This window comes from Entelurus aequoreus, linkage group LG20, assembly GCF_033978785.1.
Source record: "Entelurus aequoreus isolate RoL-2023_Sb linkage group LG20, RoL_Eaeq_v1.1, whole genome shotgun sequence".
NCBI classification, from domain to species: domain Eukaryota; kingdom Metazoa; phylum Chordata; class Actinopteri; order Syngnathiformes; family Syngnathidae; genus Entelurus; species Entelurus aequoreus.
In genome coordinates, this window is record NC_084750.1 from 16,761,528 (window position 1) to 16,781,855 (window position 20,328).

General features: G+C 38.5%; 1 protein-coding gene across 1 annotated transcript in view; it reads left to right on the forward strand.

Annotated features, from left to right (window-relative positions):
- snx13 (sorting nexin 13) overlaps positions 1–20,328 on the forward strand; it is a 92,302-nt gene that overhangs the window by 65,754 nt on the left and 6,220 nt on the right. Inside the window, 13 exon segments of the mRNA XM_062029489.1 lie at positions 2,519–2,618; positions 2,684–2,877; positions 6,401–6,505; positions 6,580–6,750; positions 6,815–6,884; positions 9,494–9,636; positions 9,704–9,811; positions 9,885–9,995; positions 13,640–13,801; positions 13,880–13,951; positions 14,027–14,172; positions 14,244–14,312; positions 20,170–20,282. Of these exon segments, the coding sequence (XP_061885473.1) occupies positions 2,519–2,618; positions 2,684–2,877; positions 6,401–6,505; positions 6,580–6,750; positions 6,815–6,884; positions 9,494–9,636; positions 9,704–9,811; positions 9,885–9,995; positions 13,640–13,801; positions 13,880–13,951; positions 14,027–14,172; positions 14,244–14,312; positions 20,170–20,282 (1,564 nt within the window).

Genomic DNA, 20,328 nt, shown 5'->3' on the forward strand with positions numbered 1-20,328 from the left:
AAAATTAACTGTTAAAGGTTAGTACTATTAGTGGACCAGCAGCACGCACAATCATGTGTGCTTACGGACTGTATCCCTTACAGACTGTATTGATATATATTGATATATAATGTAGGAACCAGAATATTGATAACAGAAAGAAATGGGGGGAGGGAGGTTTTTTGGGTTGGTGCACTAATTGTAAGTGTATCTTGTGTTTTTTATGTTGATTTAATAAAAAATAAAAAAATAAAAAATAAAAAACCCGATACAGATAATAAAAAAAACGATACCGATAATTTCCGATATTACATTTTAACGCATTTATCGGCCGATATTATCGGACATCCCTAATTACCATAGTAACTAATTATATTACCATATTAACTAATTAGATGACCATAGTAACTAATTAGATTACCGTAGTAACTAGTATATCATGCAAAAGCACAGATTCCAACCATTGAAATACTTTGTATAGTTCAAGACTTACGGTAATTTGAAAACATCACTGCACATCATAATGGCAGCTACAGTTTCCATTTTAAAGATCTAAAAAAATTATTTGGGAATGTCCGGCGGGCCGGATGAAATAATAATCAGAATAATCAGAATAGTTTTATTGCCATTGTTTGAGAACGGGTTCACAAACTAGGAATTTTTCTTGGTGCAAAGGAAAGCTTAATGGGCCTCATGTGGCCCTCGGGCCTTAATTTGCTTAGGTCTGTCCTAGAGGCAGTCCAAGCGTTTAAGCCGGCCGATTCTGCAACCGGCAGAAGTGGGGCAAATGATAGATTTTCAGATGCATCGAATTCTGGACATGGACAATATAAATCGATTAGTAAACGTCAATAATCGATAATCGCTTTCTTACTGTAAATAAAGGAATGCAAACGGTTCTAAAATTTGTCTGACAGCCCCGAGAGATCTGACCAGCTTCTTTATTATAGGGCACTTAAGTTCCAGTTTTGTGCACATTTCTATAAATTTAATAAGAAATTCTTATTAAAAAAGCTGTTTTTAAAAGTTGCAACTAGGGATGTCCGATAATATCGGACCGCTGATATTATCGGCCGATAAATGCTTTAAAATGTAATATCGGAAATTATCGGTATCGGTTTCAAAATTATCGGTATCGGTTTCAAACTGTAAATTGTATGACTTTTTAAAACGCCGCTGTGTACACGGACGTAGGGAGAAGTACAGAGCGCCAATAAACCTTAAAGGCTCTCTCTCTCTCTCTCTCTCTCTCTCTCTCTCTCTCTCTCTCTCTCTCTCTCTCTCTCTCTCTCTCTCTCTCTCTCTCTCTCTATGTCCACTACTTGATGTCCTTATCCTACCCCCCCAACAACCCTGATGGTAAATAATTCAATGTGATTATCTTGTGTGATGACTGTATTATGATGATAGTATATATGATAGTATATATCTGTATCATGAATCAATTTAAGTGGACCCCGACTTAAACAAGTTGAAAACCTTATTCTGGTGTTACCATTTAGTGGTCAATTGTACGGAATATGTACTTCACTGTCCAACCTACTAATAAAAGTCTCAATCAATCAATCAAAGGCACTGCCTCTGCGTGCCGGCCCAGTCACATTATATCTACGGCTTTTCACACACACAAGTGAATGCAAGGCATACTTGGTCAACAGCCATACAGGTCACACTGAGGGTAGTCGTATAAACAACTTTAACACGGTTACAAATATGCGCCACACTGTGAACCCACACCAAACAAGAATGACAAACACATTTCGGGAGAACATCGGCACCGTAACACAACGTAAACACAACAGAACAAATACCCAGAACCCTTTGCAGCACTAACTCTTCAGGGACGCTACAATACACCCCCCCCCCCCCCCCCGACCAACGCCACCTCAACCCCCCGCCCCCAACCCGCCCACCTCAACCTCCTCATAAGCATGTCCCAAATTCCAAGCTGCTGTTTTGAGGCATGTTAAAAAAAATAATGCACTTTGTGACTTCAATAATAAATATGGCAGTGCCATGTTGGCATTTTTTTTCCATAACTTGAGTTGATTTATTTTGGAAAACTTTGTTACATTGTTTAATGCATCCAGCGGGGCATCACAACACAAAATTAGGCATAATAATGTGTTAATTCCACGACTGTATATATCGGTATCGGTTGATATCGGAATCGGTAATTAAGAGTTGGACAATATCGGATATCGGCAAAAAAGCCATTATCGGACATCTCTAGTTGCAAGTGATAAACCCTTCTTTAGTGAAAGGAAAATAAATATAAAACTGCATCAATATACATAAATTAAAGATGCATCAATAATCGATTTTTAATGGAATCGTAGATTCTTAATCGGAATCAAATCGTGAGGTGGCCAAAGATTCCCACCTCTAGCAACCGGACATGACGTCACGTGCAGCAAAGTTATCGGAATATGGCACCATTTGATTTAAAAGTACTACATTTGGTGCCCATCTCTAATGGCTATCAGCTGTATTTGCTGGACAACATGTTAATGTGGGTAATTGTTCATCATCTGTGTAGGAAGTGGACGCCTTGAAGCTGGCGGCCAACTTCGGCAAGCTGTGCGTCATCCCGCTGGATCACATCCTCATCCACAACATCGCCCTGCAGTTCTTCATGGGTAAACGCATTCCGAAGACGGCACGTTACGCCACCGCATTCCTGATAAGTGCAATTTTATGGCAGATTTCATGCAGGCGGCCGGTGCCCAGGCAGAACTCTTCTTCTGGCTCACCGTGGAGGGCTACAGAGTGACGGCGCAGCAGCAGCTGGAGGCCATGCAGCGATGGCAAAAAGACGGCAAGAAGCAACCCAGCACGACCAAGGGGCTCTTGAAGGCAGCTGCACTGGGCGTCTATGAGCAATACCTCTCTGACAAGGTCCACACTCCATCAGTTAACACCTACAAACCAGTTGTCCGACTTTTCTGGTCAAGAATCCAAAATCAGTCCTTACAGAATTTTGCGGGCTTAAAATTTGCAGCAGTGTTTTTTCTTTTTTCTTTTTTTAAGTGCGGTGTTTTGAGGCTTTTTAAATAACATTGCATCAGCATGTGATTTTTACAAATTTGCTGTCAATGTTTTACCGTGAAAACATTTTGACAATGCACATTAATCACTTTTAACACCATTTTGAAACACAGACACACACGCCTTGTTTCATTAACGTTACGAATGTAGCTACCCGTATTTTCCGGACTATAGGGCGCACCGGATTATAAGGCGCAGTGCCGGTGAGCGGGTCTAGTCAGGTCTATTTTCATACTTCATAGCTTACCAAAGTCGCACTAAAACATTTTTATAGATTTTTGAGCGCCGTGTGTAATGTTCTATATTTTTAATGGAACATATACAATTTTGGTGTTGTTTACTTCTGTCATATTGCAGTCTAGACGTACACTACCGTTCAAAAGTTTGGGGTCACCCAAACTATTTTGTGGAATAGCCTTCATTTATAAGAACAAAAATAGACTGTCGAGTTTCAGATGAAAGTTCTCTTTTTTTTGGCCATTTTGAGCGTTTAATTGACCCCACAAATGTGATGCTCCAGAAACTCAATCTGCTCAAAGGAAGGTCAGTTTTGTAGCTTCTGTAACGAGCTAAAGTGTTTTCAGATGTGTGAACATGATTGCACAAGGGTTTTCTAATCATCAATTAGCCTTCTGAGCCAATGAGCAAACACATTGTACCATTAGAACACTGGAGTGATAGTTGCTGGAAATGGGCCTCTATACACCTATGTAGATATTGCACCAAAAGCCAGACATTTGCAGCTAGAATAGTCATTTACCACATTAGCAATGTATAGAGTGTATTTCTTTAAAGTTAAGACTAGTTTAAAGTTATCTTCATTGAAAAGTACAGTGCTTTTCCTTCAAAAATAAGGACATTTCAATGTGACCCCAAACTTTTAAACGATAGTGTATCTCTTATGTGTGACTGCCATCGTATGGCAGTCTACACGTATCTCTTTTGTGTGACTGCCATCATATTGCAGTCTACACCTATCTCTTATGTGTGACTGCCATCATATTGCAGTCTACACCTATCTCTTATGTGTGACTGCCATCGTATTGCAGTCTACACGTATCTCTTATGTGTGGCTGCCATCGTGTTGCAGTCGACACGTATCTCTTATGTGTGACTGCCATCATATTGCAGTCTACACGTATCTCTTATGTGTGACTGCCATCGTATTGCAGTCTACACGTATCTCTTATGTGTGACTGCCATCGTATTGCAGTCTACACGTATCTCTTATGTGTGACTGCCATCGTATTGCAGTCTACACGTATCTCTTATGTGTGACTGCCATCGTATTGCAGTCTAAACGTATCTCTTATGTGTGACTGCCATTGTATTGCAGTCTACACGTATCTCTTAAGTGTGACTGCCATCTACTGGCCACACTTATCATTACATCATGTACCAAATAAAATAGTTTCGAGGTCGGTCAGCACAACCAAAATGAATCCGTATATGTTGTCGAGTTTTGAGAAAATGATAGGATTTTAAGTGCGCCTTATAGTTAGGAAAATACGGTAATGTTAATTTCTACATTATGGCGCAGTTATTCAACTCCAAAATGACTTGACATTTCTAACAGAGCTCGGTGTACAGCCACTATACCTTTAGGCTGGATAGCATAACATGGAGTGGTCTGTATAGTTTGAGCAAGACTGGTTAAAAAACATGGCCACCAACAAGCAAAACAACTTTTCAGAGGCAACTTAGCAGCTAAATACCCATAAGTCATTGAGCATTTTGTCCTTAAAAAAAATACTGAACATACTAGACAACTTGTCTTTTAGTAGTAAGTAAACAAACAAAGACTCCTAATTAGTTTGCTGTTGTATGCAGTAACATATTGTGTCATTTATACACCTATTATTTTGTCAATATTATTAAGGGCAAGTGGTAGACAATTAATTATTAATCTACTTGTTCATTTACTGTTAATATCTGCTTACCTTCTCTTTTAACATGTTCTATCTACACTTCTGTTCAAATGTAATAATCACTTATTCTTCTGTTGTTTGGATACTTTACATTAGCTTTGGATGATACCACAAATTTAGGTATCAATCCGATACCAAGTAGTTACAGGATCATACATTGGTCATAATTTAAGTCCTCATCTGTCCAGGGACGTATTTCCTGAGTTTATAAACATGATATACATTTTTTTTTCAATCAATCAATGTTTATTTATATAGCCCTAAATCACAAGTGTCTCAAAGGGCTGCACAAGCCACAACGACATCCTCGGTACAGAGCCCACATACGGGCAAGGAAAAACTCACCCCGGTGGGACGTCGGTGAATGACTATGAGAAACCTTGGAGAGGACCGCATATGTGGCTAACCCCCCTCTAGGGGAGACCGAAAGCAATGGATGTCGAGTGGGTCTGACATAATATTGTGAAAGTCCAGTCCACAGTGGATCCAGCACATCAGCGAGAGTCCAGTCCATAGTGGGGCCAGCAGGAAACCGTCTCGAGCGGTTTCCTGCTTAAACGAAAAAAGATTTTGTGATGCTAAAAAATACCGATGTAACCATAGTAGTATCGACTAGATACGATCCTGTACTTGGTATCATTACAGTGGATGTCAGGTGTAGATCCACCCATGGCGTTTGTTTACATTGTGACGCCGGTGAGCTATTGTGTGTAGTGAAGCACCTTTAGCTATTCCTCGTCCTGCATGGATGATACTTGTAAGAAACGTACTTTATTTGTTGCCATGGAGGCGAGGATTAGTGATTTAGAAGTAGCTTAAACACTGCTGATGGACGTTAGCCGCTAGCTTGCGAGCCATGTCTTAAAGCACCTCTTCCTGAGTGTGTTTCAGTGTTATAACTTCACCTTTATCGTTAGTTTTTAAGCCAAAATGCGTCCATTCTCCCTTTTCTGTCCACACACTGTGTGTGCTTGTAAGTACTCTGTGATTGTGCGCTGCCGAACATCCTCCCCTGCTCGTAAAACCATCAATGTCACGACATCATGCCCGTTAAAAAAAGGGGGGCGTTTCTTTTAGAGGCGGTATAGTACCGTATATGATTCATTAGTATCGCGGTACTACACTAGTACCGATATACCGTACAACCATACCCAGGATGTTCAAACATGGCTGATGCACGCCTCAGAAGTGCGCACAAACAAAAGTACTTAAGTCCATTGGAAAATGCATGCATTGACAGGGAAAGCCCCACATTTAGGTGTTGCTCCAAGCAGGGCGCATAATGGATGAAGGCAATGACAGACTTGGGTTAAGGAGAAGAATGCTCCCTTTTATCACTTGAAAGCATGGGGAAAACATGGCCCTAAATACATTTCAGAACTTGTCTTTCCATGTACACAGGGTCTGTATTAAAATGTACATGATTTACTTCCTGGAACTCACAGGCGTCTCCCAGGGTCCAAGTGGATGAGGAGTCAGTAACACGTTTGGGAGAGAAGCTGCAGAAAGACGATCCCACGCCAGAAATATTTGATGACATCCAGAGGAAGGTGCGGAAAGAAGCGCGTTGTTTTATTGAATATGAAGCAAATCCCTCCCATCAAACGCTGTTGTTTTGCCTCAGGTGTACGACATGATGCTGCGCGACGAGCGCTACTACCCGTCCTTCAAGCAGAGCCCGCTCTACGTGCGCATGCTGGCCGAATTGGACATGCTCAAAGAGCCCAGCTACCGCGGCTCGGACGACGGCGATGGAGAATCTTTCAACGGCTCCCCTACAGGAAGCATTAACTTGGTGAGCGCTCACTTCCTGTTACAGGGGAAACATCCAAGTGTTTATGGACTGGTTGTCTTTTCAGTCTTTGGATGACTTGACCAACTCCTGCCATGATGAATTCATGCACCTCCACGCTTTCATCTCAGACACAGGTACACACACACACACACAGATGACCGTTTTTTTCTGACCATAGGGCGCACCGCATTAAAAGGCGCACTGCCGATGAGCAGGCCTATTTTCATACAAAAGGCGCACCGGATAATAAGCACATTAAAAAAGGCTTAGTGGCCACGTGCGTGGACAGCACCTTTTAGCTCTTATTTCCAAAATTGTGTACACTACTGAATTGGGGTCTTATGGCCGCTTGTGTGGACACTTATACTGCCATCTGGTGGTGTCAGAAGAGTATAACATACAATGGAATTTGGAAAAAAAAGTATAAAAATAAGAATTTTTATAAGTTCCTTGGGTGAATAATGTCAACTCACTACACCGGTATGTTTTAGTGCTTTCATGGCGAGTTTACTGACAGATATAAGTAGGGATGATGTTTGATAAGAAATTATCGAGTTCGAGCCTATTATCGAATCCTCTTATCGACCCGATTCCTTATCGATTCTCTTATCGAGTCCAGATAGGTTGTTGTATATGGAAAAAAACACACAATATTTGGTTTAACAAAAGCTCACTTTTATTATATAAGAAAACAATTTAATCTAATAAATAAATAAATATTGACTGTTACCCCTCCCAAAAAAATAAAATTAAATAAATAAATATTGACTGTTGTTACCCAAAGTATATTAAGTGGGATTTTTCAGAAAAACAAATATATACAGTAACACAAAAACAACCTGTCTCTGTGATCACTATAGGTGTATAAATAATAATATAGTGTTAAATAAAATCAGTCCCTTGGGCACAAAACTGAAAATAATACAGCTCTCCAAAAAGTGCACTTCTGCTGCTATTTGACATAACTGTTTGTTATGATGCTTTGACATTTTTGCACTTTATTTCTTTATTGAAAGAAAATTCTATGAAGAGAAAAGTTCTTTGCAAATGTGGTTACAATGCTAAAAAATGAAAAGTTAAAGCTAAAAAAAGAAATACACTTTATTGAGTTAACATTATTTCTTTATACGGGGAAAGATGTTATGAGCTAGGGAATATAACAACTACACTACCCAGCATGCAACGGGAGTGACGAGCATGCGCGGTAGCCCCGAAAAATGTTGCATATCGTCACCCGGCAGCTAAGAATGCGCACGCTGTGAAAGTAAACGTCAAGAACTCAGCCAACACGCCTCGTCTGCATTATTTATAATTAGACAGACAACACATCTACAGTGTGATTTTGTTTTGTTTACAAGGAAAGAAAAACAAAAGTTCAAAAAGGGAGATGTTATATATGTATGTGCTGCGGTTGCTTTAAGAACGTTGCGACAGCTGCCGTAAAGGAGGTGCGTTGCTAGCCTGGTTGCTATGTTTCAGGTTGGTCGTAAAAGTGTTCTTCATGTGTTTGCTCAAATCTCTCAGTAAAGTTATTCATTGGATTATAGTTTTTGTTTTGAACTTTATTACACATTGGAGCGCTTTTTCCCGTCCATTTTTTTCCTGCTTTCGCTATCTGCGCCTAATGACTGAGCTACGTGACGCCATTTCTTGCGATGTCACACGGAGCATTTCTGGTCGGGACGGGATTCGTTCCGAGGGATTTGAATAAAGAACCAACTCTTTTTCTTTACTATAGTGGTCTCGATAACGGGTACCGGTTCTCAAAAAGGGATTCGAGTCCGAGGACTCGGTTCTTTTCTTATCGAACAACCGGGAAAACCGGTTTCGAGTATCATCCCTAGATATAAGTAAGATCTTTACAATACTTTATATTAGAAATGGCAACAGGGGAAGATGAATGTCCCATAACAAGAAGATAGAGAAAAAGAAGAAGCTTATGACTACAATGGCGGACTTGTGCACATTTTCAGGACTTATGCAGATCAGCAGGTACCAGAAGGTAAGAAAAGTTGGTTTTTTATAATATTGCGAAACAAAACGCCAGATAATGTCTGCTAATATGTGCCATTTTGCGGTTTTTATACACACACAATAATAATACTTGTATGTTTAATGTGCTGACAATCCATCAAGCGGTGCAGCTTCATAGCTTACCGAAGTCGTACTAAAAACATTTTGACAGATTTTTGAGCGCCGTGTGTAATGTTCTATATTCTCAATGGAACATTTAAAGTTTTGGTGTTGTTTACTGCAGTTTACACGTATCTCTTATGTATGACTGCCATCTACTGGTCACACTTATCATTACACCGTGTACCAAATAAAATTGCTTTTAGGTCGGTAAGCACAACCAAAATGATGCCATAAATTAGGCCCAGTGTCGATTTTTGAGAAAATGTAAGGATTTTAAGTGCGCCTCATAGTCCGAAAAATACGGTACTCATTGAGTTTATTGTATTCCGTTCCTTTAGCCCCTTTTTGCTCCTCCATATTTTTCACTTCCAAGCTCCATTCTTCTACATGTCTTCTTTTTTGTGTCATTCCATCACCCTTACTTTCCTTTCTTTTTTCCTTTCCCCACGTTGTGAGCTGCTATCTTCACCTCTTTCTTTCCCTCAAACCTCCCACCCGCACACTCCTTTTCTCTCTTACCGCGTCCCCCTTTTGTTGCCCGCCCCTGCCCCTCTCGGATGTATCGGGGTAGTTGATGCTTGTATTCCCGGCTCCGGGGCTGCTGCAGGCGTCTGCAACGAGCACGGGAAGACGTACGCCCTGTACGCCATCACTGTATTCAGACGCAACCCGGACGGCAGTGAGGATTGCTGGAAGACGTACCGACGCTACTCTGACTTCCACGACTTCCACATGAGGATCACAGAGCAGGTTTGATTGTTTGCCGCGTTGTGTGCACGTGTCTCACGAGCGCCGTCTTATTTTGTTCTGCTTTCAGTTTGAGAACTTGACGTCCATTCTTAAGCTCCCGGGTAAAAAAACGTTCAACAACATGGACAGAGACTTCCTGGAGAAGAGGACCAAAGACCTCAATGCTTACCTACAAGTAATTAGTGACAATATGTTATATCGAAATGTGTTGTTTTTTTAAAGGGTAACAATGTGTTTTTTCTCTGTAGTGGCTGCTGGACCCAGACATCATTAAGGCTTGCCCAACCCTTATTCCCTACGTCTATGACTTCCTCGAGAACAAAGCCTACAGCAAAGGCAAAGGAGACTTTGCACGCAAGGTAAATTCAAAACATTAACGACCAACATTTTACAACTTATCACAATAACTATTTTGACTTCAATTTAATTGGCAAGCGTATATTTTTTTAGCTGGAAATTACACAAAAAGGTCTCCAAAGAAAAACAAATTAGATTTTTTCTCAAGGGGACTTATTTATTTTATTTGTATAGCGCTTTTCATACACAAGGCAGATAATTTTCCTTTTTTTACAACAAATAATTGTTGTTGCAATGTTGGATACTCGTGTTAAAATTATGCCAAAGTGTCAAATCAGAAGGTTCGTGCAATTTGGCGTGAGCTTGCACGCACTTTTGGATGAGATTGTGTGAATGCTATAAAATGTTTTACTGATTTTTAACGATATGCTACAGAAATTTTTTTTTACTTGCAAAAATATTTTTTCTACTTGCAGAAAATAATTTTTGTACTGGCAGAAAATACTTTTTTTTACTTGCAAACCTTTTTTTACTTGCAGAAAATAGTTTTTCTGTTTTAAATTTTTTTTTACTTGCAGAAAATTGTTTTTATACTTGCAAATCTTTTTTTTACGTACAGAAAACGTTTATATTATACTTGAAGATATTTTTTCTACTTGCAGAATTTTTTTTTTTCACTTGTTTTTATATTTGCAATTTTCTTTTTTACTTACAGAAGATGTTTATAATTGCATTTTTTTTTTTTACTTGCAGAAATGTTTTTCTATTTGCAGAAAATAGTTTTTATACCTGCAAATCTTTTTTTGTACTTGCAAAAAAAAATTATATTTGCAATTTTTTTCTACTTAAAGAAAATGTGTTATAGTTGCAAAAAAATTGTTTACTTGCGGAAAATTGTTTTTATATTTGTGGATCTCTTTTTTTTTTTTACTTGCAGAAAAATGTTTTTATATTTGCACATCTTGTTTTTACACTCTCCCGGTTGGGAGAGTGGCCGTGCCAGCAACCTGAGGGTTCCTGGTTCGATCCCCAGCTTCTACCAACCTAGTCACGTCCGTTGTGTCCTCGAGCAAGACACTTCACCCTTGCTCCTGATGGGTCGCGGATAGCGCCTTGCATGGCAGCGCCTTGCATGGCAGCTCCTGCCATCAGTGTGTGAATGTGTGTGTGAATGGGTGAATGTGGAAATAGTGTCAAAGCGCTTTGAGTACCCATGGGGGTGGTGGGGGCGGGGGTATATATTTTCAAGTATTTCTTATATATATATATATATACACATCTATAAATAATCCGTTCATGAATGAGTATATCCGTTCGGCCACCGTGTTCAATGGAGAATTCTGATCTACAAAATGTGCAGGCAGCATACCCCTTCCCCTTCCAGCTGTCCTGGATGAACTGAAATTCTTGTTTCCAATCATTTTGGAACTTGCAAGCGTACTTCTTCTTCTTACTCGTCGTCGCCATGTGTCTTCTTCGTTCTTCTGCTTTGTCTCTGTTATGTTTTTAGACATTACTACTTGCCGTAGTTTTGAAGCAATGCATGATGGGAATCCGGATGTTGTGTGTCAGTGTATTAGCGCATACTTGCCAACCTTGAGACCTCCAATATCGGGAGGTGGAGGGTAGGGGGTGGGGGGGGGGGCTTGGTCGGGGTTGGGGGGGTGGTTGGGGCGTGGTTATTTACAGCTAGAATTCACCAACTCGAGTATTTCATATATATTTCATATATATATATATATATATATATATATATATATATATATATATATATATATATATATATATATATATATATATATATATATATATATGTATGAAATACTTGACTTTCAGTGAATTCTAGCTATATATATATATATATATATATATATATATATATTTATTTATTTATTTTATTTACATAGAAAAAAAATAAAAAATACTTGAATTTCAGTGTTCCGGTGGCTATCCATTAGATGGCAGTATTGTCCTGTTTAACTTCTCCGTTCATTGGGCAGGCAAGCTGTTTATATTGTGGGAAAGCGGACGTGAGAACCGGCTGTCCCCACTCAGTCTCAGGTCCGCATTGAGCTGGAGGGGGCGTGGCCTCCAGCTCCGGCTGAATACCGGGAGTTTGTCGGGAGAAAATCTCTGCCGGGAGGTTGTCGGGAGAGGCGCTGAATACCGGGATTCTCCCGCTAAAAACGGGAGGGTTGGCAAGTATGTATTAACGTGCCGGCTGGAATAAACACATGCTGAGAAATAGCTCCGTGCCTGCCTACTTTATGGGTTATAGATAAACCTATGGATAACGGAGACATATATAATAGTCTCCTTTTCAGGTGAGAGAGGACGCTAAAGGCAGTGATTTTAAGGCACACCCCCAAAATTGTTGCCCGGGTGGAAATCGGGAGAAATTCGGGAGAATGGTTGCCCCGGGAGATTTTCGGGAGAGGCACTGAAATTCGGGAGTCTCCCGGGAAAATTGGGAGGGTTGGCAAGTATGACAGTAAGACACTAAAATATTCAAAAACTAACAAAAAAAAAAACATTAAAACAACAAGATTTTACGGTAAAAAAAAAAAAAACTGACAGCTCTGTTGCTTGAATTTTACCACTAAAAACAGTGGTATTGTTTTTCCATTTATTCCATTTTTTTTATATGCTGTAAAAAACCCACTGCTGTTACTGTAAAATTCTGGTGACTGAGCTGCCAGTTTTTAGAGTAAAATGTAGGGATGTCCGATAATGGCTTTTTGCCGATATCCGATATTCCGATATTGTCCAACTCTTTAATTACCGATACCGATATCAACCGATATATACAGTCGTGGAATTAACACATTATTATGCCTAATTTGGACAACCAGGTATGGTGAAGATAAGGTACTTTTTAAAAAAATTAATCAAATAAAATAAGATAAATAAATTAAAAACATTTTCTTGAATAAAAAAGAAAGTAAAACAATATAAAAACAGTTACATAGAAACTAGTAATTAATGAAAATTTGTAAAATTAACTGTTAAAGGTTCGTATTATTAGTGGACCAGCAGCACGCACAATCATGTGTGCTTACGGACTGTATCCCTTGCAGACTGTATTGATATATATTGATATATAATGTAGGAACCAGAATATTAATAACAGAAAGAAACAACCCTTTTGTGTGAATGAGTGTAAATGGGGGAGGGATGTTTTTTGGGCTGGTGCACTAATTGTAAGTGTATCTTGTGTTTTTTATGTGGATTTAATTAAAAAAAATTTAAAAAACAATAAAAAAAAATTTTTTTAAAACGATACTGATAATAAAAAAACAGATACCGATAATTTCCGATATTACATTTTAACGCATTTATCGGCCGATAATATTGGCAGACCGATATTATCGGACATCTCTAGTAAAATGTAAATATTTGTTTGCAGCTTATGTAAAAAAATATATTGTTAATGTATTATATATATATACATGTATATTCATATATTACACATTGTTGAAAGCGGTCCTCTGAGGGCAACCATGACTGTGATGTGGCCCTCAATGAAAACGCGTTTGACACCCACTCAACACATTAGTGCACATGCAGTAATAAACAGAAGTGCACATAATGAGATTGTGTAAGTGCTCGTCATGTTGCTGTTCATCACATCATGTTGTCTTGGATTAATGAGCAGGTGATGACAAAAAGGTTTAGTTTGACATTTGCTGTCATTTCCACAAACCAGATCGACACGTTTGTGAACCCTCTGAGGAGCTCCATGAGGAACGTGTCCAACGCGGTCAAGTCCCTCCCAGACAGTCTGGCTGAGGGCATGAACAAAGTGTCCGACAACATGGGCCGCATGTCGGAAAGACTCGGCCAGGACATCAAACAGTCCATACTGAAGGTGCCAGGGCTGGAATCATCTCCTGATTGGCTTTTAGACATTTTTCTAGAATCGTGTTGAACGTGTCTCTGCTTCCAGGTGCCTCCGCTCCTCCCCAAGTCCGACATCGACCCGGAACACTGTAGAGTCTCCGCCCAGCTGGACGACAACGTGAGCATCACTTGCGGTCTCCCGCGAAAGGTTTTGGTTGGAACGAGTGTCAGTGGATTGTGTTTGTGCGAGCAGGTGGACGACAACATCCCGCTGCGTGTCATGTTGCTGCTGATGGACGAGGTGTTTGACCTGAAGGAGAAGAACCAATGGCTGCGCAGGAACATCAAGAACCTGCTGCAGCAGCTGATCCGCGCCACTTATGGCGACACCATCAATCGGTGTGTTTCACGCCAAAGCCCCGGGTCATGGAAGATATCAAAGAATATACAAATGATCCTTTTGTCTGCAGGAAAATTGTGGACCATGTGGACTACTTGACCTCACCAGAGCAAGTGGCAGAATACGTCAAAAAGTTCAGGTGACAGTTTTCATTTTTAAACACTTGTGTACCCCTAAGGGCCAAAGCGGGCATTACATGTGTTCCTTATGTGGTATGACATACTTGCCAACTAGGGATGTCCGATAATGGCTTTTTGCCGATATGCCGATATTGTCCAACTCTTTAATTACCGATATCGATATCAACCGATATCAACCGATATATACTGTCGTGGAATTAACACATTATTATGCCTAATTTGGACAACCAGGTATGGTGAAGATAAGGTACTTTTTAAAAAAATGAATCAAATAAAATAAGATAAATAAATTAAAAAACATTTTCTTGAATAAAAAAGAAAGTAAAACAATATAAAAACAGTTACATAGAAACTAGTAATTAATGAAAATGTGTAAAATTAACTGTTAAAGGTTAGTACTATTAGTGGAGCAGCAGCACGCACAATCATGTGTGCTTACGGACTGTATCCCTTGCAGACTGTATTGATATATATTGATATATAATCTAGGAACCAGAATATTAATAACAGAAAGAAACAACCCTTTTGTGTGAATGAGTGTAAATGGGGGAGGGAGGTTTTTTGGGTTGGTGCACTAATTGTAAGTGTATCTTGTGTTTTTTTATGTGGATTTAATAAAAAAAACAAAAAACAAAAAAACGATACTGATAATAAAAAAAACGATACCGATCATTTCCGATATTACATTTTAACGCATTTATCGGCCGATAATATCGGCAGACCGATATTATCGGACATCTCTATTGCCAACCCTCCCGATTTCCACCCGGACAACAATATTGGGGGCGTGCCTTAAAGGCACTGCCTTTAGCGTCCTCTACAACCTGTCGTCACGTCCGCTTTTCCTCCATACAAACAGCGTGCCCCCAGTCACATAATATATGCGACTTTTACACACACATAAGTGAATGCTTTGCATACTTGGTCAACAGCCATACAGGTCACACTGAGGGTGGCCGTATAAACAACTTTAACACTGTTACAAATATGCGCCACACTGTGAACCCACACCAAACAAGAATGACAAACACATTTCGGGAGAACATCCGCACCGTAACACAACATAAACACAACCGAACAAATACCCAGAATCCCTTGCAGCACTAACTCTTCCGGGACACTACAATATACACCCCCCGCTACCACCAAACCCCCCTCCCCCCGCCATCTGCCGAATTCGGAGGTCTCAAGGTTGGCAAGTATGTGGTATGATTGTTCAGTTTGAAGGTTCGTGGTCTGACATTTTGCAAGTTTTGTTCCTATAAAAATTGCATTGTGTTATAGATTGCAACATTGTTAGAATAAGACAGGGTTTCTTAACCTTTTTGACCTTGGGGCCCAACTTTTCTACTACAGAAAGGCCAAGGTCCACTCTAATATTGATACTGAATTAGTGATAGAACTCTTGATTTTAATCATATTCAATAATTACAGTACAGGCCAAAAGTTTGGACACACCTCATTTTAATGCGTTTTCTTTATTTTTATGACTATTTACATTGTAAATTGTCACTGAAGGCATCAAAACTATGACACATGTGAAATGAAAACCCTTTAAGGTGACTACCTCTTGACGCTCATGGAGAGAATGCCAAGAGTGTGCAGAGCAGTAATCAGAGCAAAGGGTGGCTATTTTGAAGAAACTAGAATATAAAACATGTTTTCAATTATTTCACCTTTTTTTTTGTTAAGTACATAACTCCACATGTGTTCATTCATAGTTTTGATGTGACAATCTACAACAGGGGTCTCCAAACTTTTTGACTCGGGGGCCGCATTGGGCTGTATATATATATATATATATATATATATATATATATATATACACACATGTGGAGTTATGTACTTAACAAAAAAAAGGTGAAATAATTGAAAACATGTTTTATATTCTAGTTTCTTCAAAATAGCTACCCTTTGCTCTGATTACTGCTATATATATATATATATATATATATATATATATATATATATATATATATATATATATATATATATATATATATATATATATATATATATATATATATATATATATATGGTAGTGTTTTTTCCATATACAGTAAGAGACTAAAACATTAAACAAACAAAAAAAATTAAAACAACAATATTTTACGGTAAAAAACAAACAAACTGACAGCTCTGTTGCTTGAATTTTACCACTAAAAACAGTGGTATTGTTTTTCTATTTATTCAATTTTTTTCAGCTTATTTAAAAATATATATATATATATATATATGTATATATATATATATATGTGTATATATATATATATATATATATATATATATATATATATATATATATATATATATATATATATATATATATATATATATATATTCCGAGCGTTATCGATGGGAAAATGCATTTTTAGACAATATGATTTGCCTGAGCGGCTAGGAGACAGAGAGAAACAAGTGGTAGAAAATGCATTAGAAAGGACAGATTAAAAAAATAAATAAATAAATAAAATAATAATAATAATAATACAAAAAAAATAATTTTTACTTGGGACTTCCCACAGGACGGATTTTGGACGCTGGCGGGTTAGAACCGGTAGTTTGGGGACCCCTGATCTACAATAGTCATGAAAATAAAGAAAACGCATTGAATGAGAAGGTGTGTCCAAACTTTTGGCCTGTACTGTATATCTAACCGACTTGCAGTTTAAGACCTTGTGTTAATTACAATCATTATTATTTATTTAACATATAAATCTTAGGCTTTGGTCAGGCTAATTAGAAAAATAATTACGAACCAAATATACTGCATACAGTAGGAACGCACTCCTAAATAACTCAAAAATAAATGTACATACAATTATGTTGCTAAAATAAACTACATTAGTAATCAATATTTCTTAACTAAACTGTCAATAAAATTAAAGTGCAAATGAAGATACATACAGCTTCAACACAAAATGTTTTTGCTTAAGAAACTTCAGATTTATTCAGTTTGTTTGAGATTACCAATACTGTCACATGTAATGATAATCTCTTGTGGTAGCTGAGGAACAGATATTTTGGTGGCCCTCCTGGGGGCCCTATGGTTAAGAAACACTTTAATAGGTTATAAAGAAAGTATACACACTTTCACATCGCTTTCGGCCCCATCGACTCGCATTATAACTGCTATTTTTAACAGACTCTAATCCTGGTATATTACTATGCTTTTTCCATGAAAAACGAATTAATCTCATTCTTTCCAATTGAAAAAGAGGAAAATGTTTTGCTGTAAGTGCGCGCCTTAACCACCAGTTGGCGCCAAAAATCCAAGAGCATAGCTCTCAGAGCTTTGATGAGCGTGAAGGAGTTTGAACTGCCATTAAACTGCAAAAATGCAGTGACAGATACAGTACAGGCCAAAAGTTTGGACACACCTTCTCATTCAATGCGTTTTCTCTATTTTCATGACTATTTACATTGTAGATTGTCACATCAAAACTGAATGAACACATGTAGAGTTATGTACTTAACAAAAAAAGGTGAAATAACTGAAAACATGTTTTATATTCTAGTTTCTTCAAAATAGCCACCCTTTGCTCTGGTTACTGCTTTGCACACTCTTGCCATTCTTTCGATTAGCTTCAAGCGCACACCTGTGAAGTGAAAACCATTTCAGGTGACTACCTCTTGAACCTCATTGAGAGAATGCCAAGAGTGTGCGAAAAAGTAATCAGAGCAAAGGGTGGCTATTTTGAAGAAACTAGAATATAAAACATGTTTTCAGTTATTTCACTTTTTTTGTTAAGTACATACCTCCACATGTGTTCATTCATAGTTTTGATGTGACAATCTACAATGTAAATAGTCATGAAAATAGAAGGTGTGTCCAAACTTTTGGCCTGTACTGTATATACCGTATTTCCTTGAATTGGCGCAGGGAATATAGTATTCGCACGTCTAGAATTACCGCCGGGTCAAACTCGTTTCTCAAAATAATTAACGCATGCTTGGCCTTATTCATTATTAATGCCGGATCAAATTCGTTTCGCAAAATATTAATTTTATTATCGCATGTCTATCATTTTCGCCGGGTCAAACTCATTTCGCAAAATATTTAACATATGGCTAGAACTTCCGCCGGGTCAAATTTGTTACGTCACGAGTGACGCTTTACCTGTCCTCATTTTCAAAATGGAGGAAGCTGCTTTCAGTAGTTTACAATCGCACAAAGGAAAAAAGATAAAGAGCTATTCAGTAGGATTTAAGGTCCAAGCTATTGAATACCGGTACAGTATGCTAAAAAGAACAGTAAGCAGCTATGTTTTATTAATATACCGTAGCTGCGTGTGTCAAATACTGTATAAGTCATTAAATGACTCCCGCCTCCTGGTGGTAGAGGGCGCTGCCGCGCTAGTGATCCTTCTTGCGACTTCCGGTACTGCAGAAGAAGTGACTACACGCAGCAAGAGATTTTTTTTTTTTTTACATGGAGGATTACATACCGGTATCTAAAATAAAACAGTTTTCTAAACTGGACTTTCAATGGAAGCAGGAGGTAATAATTAAAGGAATATCTCCATCGAGACAGAGAGACTTTTAAAACTGAAGAAAGAAAATAATTAAGACTTCTATAAACAAGTTATCGATGCTTTTGGTCAGAAGGAGCTGCAAATGAACTCCATTTATAAGTACAGGTAAGACCATAATAACGTTTTTTTTATTAAATGTGCTTTTCATGACGGTATGCTTACATCACACTCAAAGCGCACGCCTAAATTTACCGCATTCCTTTTGGTAAACGCCGTAGTGAGAAGAGGGGTTTAAAATAATTACCGCATGCACGGCCATCCCGCCGGCTTCCGGTAAACGCCGGAGTGACAGGAGGTTTTAAATTAATTAGCGCCCCTGCGGCTATTCAAGGAAATACGGTAATTAATATTTATATATAAAAGACATGTGTGAACTTGATAAACTCAACCAAGTCTTGCCTGCTTTTGCTCTCATTCTCGCTCAGTAGGGACTGTACAAATAATTATATTTTGCTCGACTGTATTAGTATCAATGTTGTCATGAACCATTGACTGAGTCAAGGCTGTAATTATGCAACCTCAATTATTCCACTCTGGAACTTGTTTTTACAACCATTGCACATTTTGCAAAAGCATTTATTTTTCACAAAAAAGCTGTAACATATACACTACCGTTCAAAAGTTTGGGGTCACATTGAAATGTCCTTATTTTTGAAGGAAAAGCACTGTACTTTTCAATGAAGATAACTTTAAACTAGTCTTAACTTTAAAGAAATACACTCTATACATTGCTAATGTGGTAAATGACTATTCTAGCTGCAAATGTCCGGTTTTTGGTGCAATATCTACATAGGTGTATAGAGGCCCATTTCCAGCAACTATCACTCCAGTGTTCTAATGGTACAATGTGTTTGCTCATTGGCTCAGAAGGCTAATTGATGATTAGAAAACCCTTGTGCAATCATGTTCACACATCTGAAAACAGTTTAGCTCGTTACAGAAGCTACAAAACTGACCTTCCTTTGAGCAGATTGAGTTTCTGGAGCATCACATTTGTGGGGTCAATTAAACGCTCAAAATGGCCAGAAAAAGAGAACTTTCATCTGAAACTCAACAGTCTATTTTTGTTCTTACAAATTAAGGCTATTCCACAAAATTGTTTGGGTGACCCCAAGCTTTTGAACGGTAGTGTAAATAAAAAAAACCCATAAAAAATAGATTTCAATAGATTGATCTGAAGTTGTTAAAAGATTTCAGGTTTTTAAAGTAAATAAAAGTGTTGCAGACTACACCTTCATGAGCGGGTGGATCCTAAGAGAGGTTGCACAAGGGTTGTTGGTCAGCACACAAAATAACTTTACTGATGCTGCTACTTGGACAGGGACTCCTATTGGCCCAATGGGATTTTAGCTGAGACGCTGCCTTGCCGGGACAAAAACATCCGCATGAGGACGAGAGTCGCTGCCAAGACCAGCCTGCTTGGCATCATGCCAGGTAATACCACACGTTTGCAGTACCCTGGTCCCTCTGTCAGCGTACG